Source organism: Lactuca sativa, chromosome 2 (genome assembly GCF_002870075.4).
Source record: "Lactuca sativa cultivar Salinas chromosome 2, Lsat_Salinas_v11, whole genome shotgun sequence".
NCBI lineage: Eukaryota > Viridiplantae > Streptophyta > Magnoliopsida > Asterales > Asteraceae > Lactuca > Lactuca sativa.
In genome coordinates this window covers 192,110,503-192,118,766 of record NC_056624.2, presented here as the reverse complement: position 1 = coordinate 192,118,766, position 8,264 = coordinate 192,110,503, and the positions used below count along the sequence as shown (strand labels likewise).

The following is an 8,264-nucleotide window of genomic DNA, read 5'->3' as shown; positions in this document are numbered from 1 at the left end:
GATGTCGAAAATCCTTGCTAATTTGGGTCGATTTGCTAATTTTAGGTTGAATTTAAGGAAATTTAACATAATATCTTAACTAAATAAGGAAATTACTAAATTAGGTCTAAAATAATAACAATTTAATTTTTATTTTAGGTCATCAGTTTTGAATTTTGATAGTATTGTAAGATGGTAGTGTTAAAAGTGACGGTGATAGATGTGAGTCATTTGACGATGAGATTTTTTTTTTTTTTTTTTTTTAAAGATAACCGTAATATAATCACAAAGATGGGAGAGCGTTGGAGCCGGAGCTGGATATAGATATCGCGATATGATGATTCTTCTCACTCCATCTTAAAATCGTGGCAACAATCCAATAATATAATCAAAAATTGCCATTCTACACATATGGGAGATCGGGAGTTGTGATCTGAGATATGGATATGGTCCACATGGATATGGAACGGGGATCATCGAATCTCACTCCCATGCAACAAAGCCAATAATATAATCCCAAATGGTCAATCTACACAATGTGAGATCCCATGAGATCTGGATATGGAGATGATTTAATCTTGTTGAAGCTCCTCCTCCATCTTAAAACCCTTGCAACAAGCCAATAACCCAATAATATAATCACAATTTGTCAATCTCGGGAGCTGGAATGAGATATGAGATCTGGATATGGAAGATGATCGAATACCGCGTTTATCACTCCATATTAAAACGCTGGCAACAAGTCAACAACCAGATCTGGATATGGAAGATAATCGAATCTTCTGCAGCCCCTTCTCACTCCATCATAAAACCCAACCCTCACTCTTTGCTACAACACCATTCTAACACCTCGCTCTTATCTACGACTCAACAACTCTCTCATGGCATCTGCTAATGCAATTTCTACAGCTTCTATAATCTCTTCCTATAAACAGGTATGTTCTTGTATAAACTCGAGTTAAATCTGATCGTTCCATCTTTATGTGTGTTATTTATGTGGGATTCTGTTGTTATGAGCAACAGCAGCAGGGGAGACTGAGAAATGGTAATGGAGGTGTTAGTCAATTCCGGATTGCGCCGAAGATGAAGCAATCTCATTTTCGCCGGTTCTCGGTTCGCGCCCAGGCTTACGGTCTTGCCTATGATGAGAGTGGCAGAGCGGGTATACAGGCCGGTCTCAATATACTTGCCGATGCCGTTGCTCTTAGTCTTGGCCCTAAAGGTATCATATCATCACTACTTATCATTATTATTGTCTTAACCAATCAGTCGTTAATGGTTTATTAAGTGCTCTTTAATTTAAATTTAAATTTTCGATTATGAATTTCTGGTTAACGAGCACTAGTTGGTTACAGCAAGCGTCATTTTCAAAATTTCATAATATTGCCATTCTTATTCTGTATAGGACGGGATGTTGTGATTGTGAAAGATGGTGGTGCCCCAAAGATTGTTAGTGATGGCTTTTCAATTGGCAGTTCTATTGAGCTACCCAATGTCAATGAAAACGCTGGCGCTAGTCTTATTAGAGAGGTTTGACTATTGTATACATGTGCTTTATCTTTTCTACAATTTGTTTTGACAACTTTGAAGTTTTGTTTCATAGGTTGCAAGCAAAACCAAGGAGTCAGCTGGTGATGGGACAACAACCGCATCGGTTATTGCACGTGAAATAATCCAACTCGGTATCGCAAGTGTCACCTCTGGTGCTAATGCAGTCTCAGTGAAGAAAGGCATTGACAAAACTGTAGCTGCTCTGGTTCAGGAGCTTCAAAAGAAAGCCACACCTGTTAAAGGTCATGATGATATCAAAGCCATTGCATCGTTGTCTGTTGGAAATGATGATATCGGAACCACCATTGCTGATGCCATGGACAAGGTTGGACTAGATGGTGAGTTGTCCATCGAATCGTCATCCTCCTTGGAGACAACTGTTGATGTTGAAGAAGGAATGGTGGTATGTAGTATTAATTCAAACTAGATCATCAGTCAATGACAAATTCAACAACTCTGTCTGTGTTGTATCATCAACCATTTAATTTTCTCCATTATTTTGCAGATTGACAGAGGATACATCTCCATACAATTTGTTACTGACCTTGAGAAATTAACAGTCGAATTCGAGAACGCCAGAGTGTTGGTCACAGACAAAAATATATCTTCAAACAAAGACATAACCCCATTGTTGGAGAAAAGAAATCAGTTAGGTGGTCCTTTGTTGATTATTGCTGAAGATGTCACTGGCGAAGCTTTAGCCACCCTTGTTGTAAACAAATTGCGAGGCGACCTCAAGGTCGCTGCCATTAAAGCACCTGGAGTTGGTGAAAGAAGAAAAGCCCTCCTTCAAGACATCGCCATCATGACAGGTAATCTTTGTTTGCTAATCTGAAAACTGTATGTTTGCTAATCTTTGTATTGGTCTTAAATTTATTTAGGAGCTAAGTACCTATCGACTGAGTCGGGGTTGCTTATCGAAAACTTATCGGTCGAGCAGCTTGGAAGGGCTAAAAAGATCACAGTCAGCAAAAACTCAACCACCATCAGTGCTGATAGTGCATCTAAAGATAAGATCGAGTCGAGAATTTCTGAAATCAAGAAAGAATTATCCGAAACAGATTCGGTCTACGATTCTGAAGAACTAGCAAAACGAATCGCGAATTTATCCCGCAAGGTCGCTATCATAAAAGTAGGTACTGCAATAGCAGACCAGAAAACCCTTTTCGAGGATGCAAAAAACGCGACATTTGCAGCAATAAAAGAAGGAATAGTCCCTGGAGGTGGTGCTGCATTTGTCCATCTGTCCACATTAGTTCCTGGTATTAAGGAAACGCTTGATAATGCGGATGAACGTTTGGGTGCGGATATTATTCAAAAGGCGATTGTGGCACCGGCATCATTGATTGCACAGAACGCCGGAATTGATGGCGAGATGGCTGTTGAGAAGGTGAAGGAAGGGGAATGGGAGATGGGGTATAACGCGGTGAGTGATAAGTACGAGAATTTGGTGGAGGCCGGAGTTGTTGATCCGGCGAAGGTGGCACGATCTGCAATTGAGAATTCCGCTTTGGTTGCAGGGAGGGTGTTGATTAATCATGGGACTCTGATTGAGAACATCATGGCTATGGGGGATGTGGCTGTTGTGTAAAGTATGTAAATTGTAATGTGGATTTTCCCTTTGTTGCAATTTTTTATCAATAATAACAAAAGACATTATCTTCGGTCCTTCAACTTCTCCTCTTTTACATTTCGGGTCCTCAATCTTTCGGCTTCTAATTCCTTATCGCAACCACCGGCCCATTATTAAGCCCAGAAACTATGAGCCCATCTACATTCTTTTATGTTATGATTTTTTTTTCATAAAGCTATTTACATTTCAAAACTATTCTTTTGTTTGTGTTTAACATTTGAAAATAAGATTAATATATGATATATTTCAATAAAGCATGATACGGATCAGTTGAAATTTCTTGGCAAGGCTATATAAATTAAAATGAACAAACTTTCTTATATATCAAGAATTTTGAGACCACAGTAAATAAAAAAAAATATAACTTTGTTAATTAGTATAAATTTATTTATATTGTAAAGCTGTTTAGGTAAATCTAATACAACTTCTCTTTGTTTTTCAATTATGTACTAATGGCAATCAATATCTTCTCACCAGAACAATACATTATACTAGTATGCATTACTCCACTTGCAAATACTTTAAATAAATTTAAAGTTCCTTTTAACATGATAAACAAACTAAAAGCCATACATGGAATCAAATATTACTAATATATGCTTTCAACTTGTTATATATTTTACATAGCATTATTAAAAAATCCTTACAAAAATCACTAAAATGACTAAAATTAAAATTAAAAATCATAAATTAACTATATATTGCCTTAAGATTTTCCTATGATTAAATAAACGATTAGGAGCACCAAGAAACACTCATGACATTCAAACTTTGAAAGGCAACAATGAAAGAAAGATCCACCTAACTACATGTAACATGTAATCTGCAGATACAACACAAACGTTTGCAAGACCAAAATCGAATCACCTCAATCTCTATTTCGCCTTAGTCTCTGAAGCAAACCATTCCATTCACCTTTATTCTTGTATAAATTAAATATAAGATGTTATTTGTAGTATTTGGTGCAATGATATAGTTAAATTATGATATGGTGTTATTATATGCCTTGTTGCTATTAATATGTTATGGTGTGAAAGAATATATGATGTCATGGTGTATGCTATTTACAATATGATGTTATTATAAAGTTATTCAACTAAAAATTAAAAACCATATTGTAAGTATATTTATTGCATCATAACTTTTTTTTTTAAATACCCACTACTAAAAATGAAAATTAATAAAATGGAAAGAAACAAAGTTCATTATTGAATAATGATTCATTCTATTTGAAAAATAAAAAAAACTAAACTAAACTAAACTAAACTATCATGAAAACCCATATCGAACTCATCATATGATCAGCACACATGGAATTAATTGAAGTAGAGAAGCAATGTACAATTTTTTCCAATAAAATGAAACAAATTGTTTGTACTATCAGTTAAATAGAATGATCGACTTATTCCACACTAACAAATCATTCTATCTAATTGGACAATACAAACAATTTGTTCATTTTATTGAAATAAACCGTACATAGCTTCTCTACTTCCATGTCCAAAAATACCCATTATAAATTATAAATAAAGTATTAAAATTTATCACTTTTTAATGACAATCTTATTATAATTAAAGATAATATGAAAAAAAAAAAAATCTAAAAGTAAAAGGGAGTCCTTTTGTAAAAATATATGAAAAATCTAGAAACTCAATGATCATTTAATCAATTTGCAACAAAATAAGATACCTCCGAAGATGAGTTGTGACGAAAAATATTTTTAGTCCACGAGAAGGACACATAACCACCCGATTTGAAGTCGTTGGTTTCTAGAAACTCAACCTTTGACATCTAGACTTCTACCAAGCTTCATCAACGTGCATCTATAGCTTATTTGTTGACCCAGAATTTTGTTACAACTTACAAATTACGTAATAAATAGTATGTCAAAGTCAAGCAATTTAATCAGAACCATTCGACGATATCTAATCGTATCTGCTTGTTTGTCTCAGAATTAGGATGTTTTGGTTTAAGTATCTTTTCATATTTTTTTCATGATCAATGGTTTGATTTCCAATTTTGGTTGTATGATTAATGTGTATTTTTTTATGGTGTATATGAATAACTTTTATTTTAGAGTAAAATACACAAATTGTTCTTATGGTTTGGGATATGGATAGTTTGTATGTTTGATCTCTATTTTTTTTTTCTTTTTTTTTTTTTTTTTTTTTTTTTTTTTTTTTAAATTCGGACCATCTCTTTGTTTTATTTAGTTTTCTTTCTTTGTTTTATTTTGTTTTGTTTGCTTATGTTGACATTTTGTTTGACTTTATGTGTAACGTCCCAAAAGTAAGTCTATAAAATTTTTCGTTTTTAGATTAATAAAACAACAAACCATATCATTGTCACAAAACCAAAGTTATCAAAATGTATCGAGACATCATCATATCAGAGTAAATCACAAAATACAGAATCGAGTGGTGTGTGCTCTGCAATCATTTCGAGCTCTTTCCTTTGGAACCATAAATACCTGAAACATAAAGTGAAAACTATAAGTACAAAGCTTAGTGAGTTCCCCAAAATATCACATACCATACATAATAAACACATAATGGGCCCCGCCCGCCATTGGGCCCTGCCAGACATCGAGCCCCGCTCAGTATACAAATATGTTAGTCATCGGGCCTCACCCGATATACATATAAGGCATATAAACATATAAACACATAACACATGCAATAATCACAAAGATACATACCATACAGAATGGTCATCGGGTCCCATCCAATAAGCATACGAGTACATAACACATGCAAGAGTCACGCATCCATCTAGCAACCTAACATAACATAACCATGGGTCATCATTGGTGCCTTCAACTTGCTAAACACAGTGAGGAAACTCACCTCGAACTGTTGAATCACACTGATAAATCTCTGGCTATTGGTCTGACAAATCCCCAAGCTATCAATACAATTAACATCCAATTAACAATTGGATTCCAATGTATAACCATCAGTCTAAATTAGGGTAAATGACCATTTTACCCCTTACCTAGCTTGGTCCAAGATTAAGGCCCAAACCTACCATCCAAAAGGCCCAATTCCAAATTAATCACCCAAGGCCCAATTTTCCAAATTGGGCCTAAATCCCATTGTGGGTCTTCACCAAGCGAACCTAGAATAAGCATCTGCTTAAAAACCAGACGGTACAACAAGGCCCTAAACATCCAAGTCCAAACATGGCCCAAACTGAAAGCCCAAGTGTCTGAAGCTAGGTAAGGGGTTCAAATCTTAACCGATTAAGACTTCAACCCAAACTCAGATCTAAGTTCCTTAAGATGGTTTATCACGTAAAGTTGCCAACTTTATGTGCATGCATGGCTTAATGAGGCTCTAGAGCTCAAAAGAGCTTAATAAATGACTTAATACATGCATGAGACCATAAAAGTTGCACCTTTAAGCTTAAGGAACCTTACAAACATGCAGATCTACAAGATTTAGCTTCTAAAATGGTCTTAACTCATCAAGACCAACCATAAGGGACAAAAAAGGACCATAACAAGCTAAAGAGTAGATTAAAGCAAAGAGTAGACAAGGTATGAACTTTATACCTCAAAATTCACCAAAAGATGGAGCTAAATCTGGATCTCTAAGCTCCCCTCTAATGAATGAGTCTTCCAACTTCCTCTTCTATCATTTCAAGGAGCACAAACCACCAAAAAGCAAGACCAAGGCTCAAGAACACTCAAAGATGCTATTATGGTTCGATATTAGGGTTTTAGGACAATGGAGGCTAATTTAGAGGCCAACTCTTAGGACTTAAGGTGGATATATAGGGTGCAACACCCCAAAATTAGGGTTTCATTAAACCTCTCATACGCCCTGCGTAACCCTCGTACGCCCAACGTACAAGGCTCGAACCTGCGATCAACTTCTGCATTAGTACGCTAAGCGTAACATGTGGTACGCCCTATGTACTAGCTTCAAGGATCAAAATACAATATTTTAATTACGAAGGGATCAAAGGAAACATACCCATTTCAAGTGTTACAATTCTCCCCCACTTGAATTAGACTTCATCCTCAAAGTCCGCTGCCCCAAATAACTCTGGATAGTGCTCCCTCATCTCATCTTTCAGCTCCCAAGTCCACACCCAACCCCTCCAGTGCTGCCATTTCACCTTTACCAATTCCACGAAATCATTCCTTACCATCCCAGACATGCCAGATAGTCTGAGCAACCCAACCACAACCCCGAGTATATAACAGCCTTCCCAAAGGCAACGAAACCCAACCCTATCAGGTCTCTCCCAACATGATGATGAACGTTTCCTTTCTCAACCTAACTTAATTCCCTGCAACATAACTACTTCTACTCTACCTGAAGTCTGAAATCTTGAATTGGTCTGACTCCCCGACAGACCGCCCATACTGAACCACTGCTAATTCTATTCCACATGTCTTCCAAGCTGACTACGCAAGATTACATGTGGTTCCCATTAGAAAATAAAATCACAGACCATTTGCTGATGCCGAAAACTATTCACTTGACTAAAGGGATTAGATATTCCTTCAAGAAAGGCTCATCCTGATGATAACGATTCCATGAATATAAAGAACAACGAGAGACAATATGGGAGTTAAACCTTCTAGTGTTAAACAAGTAAATGCTTCCTTAACTGCTGATCTGATACGCTTCTGCTATAATTTTGAAGTTCCAAACTCGCCCCACTCACACACAGATAGAATCATTCCTAAACACGATCACAAGGGCTCTTCCTACCACCAGAACCAAAAATGATGCTCTTGGCATACATATCCCTTAATCCGTTTCTTATTGAAATAAAGACCTTGCACATAAACACTCTTGATTCCCAACACGAGTTCCCACCATAAGCTAACTCGATACATAATTTGCAACCGGAGATCCATGAATTTTGCACTTGCATTTCATTTGAAATATTCTAATTCATGGAAACCCTTACCAATCTTGGATATAAATATCCCCAACCATCGCTGAGACTGCCAGTCTCACACCTAGCCCAACCACCAGGTTCCTAAGAGTCCAATTGACAAGGCTACCCTAGCCTAAGCATCACTTTGTGCCATTCGCTGACCACATAACCATTCCTACAAAAACCAAGATCCAAGACCTTGAC

At 36.5% G+C, this 8,264-nt stretch overlaps 1 protein-coding gene across 2 annotated transcripts; it reads left to right on the top strand.

Annotated features, from left to right (window-relative positions):
• Nucleotides 1-260: 260 nt before the first annotated feature.
• On the top strand, nt 261-3,204 carry LOC111901465 (ruBisCO large subunit-binding protein subunit alpha). 2 transcript variants are annotated; one of them, XM_023897318.3, is made up of 6 exons: nt 261-914; nt 1,006-1,201; nt 1,385-1,509; nt 1,583-1,933; nt 2,036-2,342; nt 2,412-3,204. In XM_023897318.3, the coding sequence occupies exons 1-6, from the start codon at nt 861-863 to the stop codon at nt 3,119-3,121; spliced, it is 1,743 nt and encodes a 580-aa protein (XP_023753086.1). In that variant the 5' UTR covers nt 261-860; the 3' UTR covers nt 3,122-3,204. The 2 variants fall into 2 exon arrangements, with proteins under 2 accessions (XP_023753086.1, XP_023753085.1); XM_023897317.3 differs by having other exon boundaries at nt 262-914; nt 1,003-1,201.
• Nucleotides 3,205-8,264: the final 5,060 nt, after the last annotated feature.

Excerpts from the sequence above, each read along its gene's own strand:
- LOC111901465 (XM_023897317.3), top strand. The coding sequence starts at position 861 with ATGGCATCTGCTAATGCAATTTCTACAGCTTCTATAATCTCTTCCTAT. Across the intron at positions 915-1,002 it reads TAATCTCTTCCTATAAACAG|CAGCAGGGGAGACTGAGAAA; the intron begins GTATGTTCTTGT and ends TATGAGCAACAG. Across the intron at positions 1,202-1,384 it reads TCTTAGTCTTGGCCCTAAAG|GACGGGATGTTGTGATTGTG; the intron begins GTATCATATCAT and ends TATTCTGTATAG.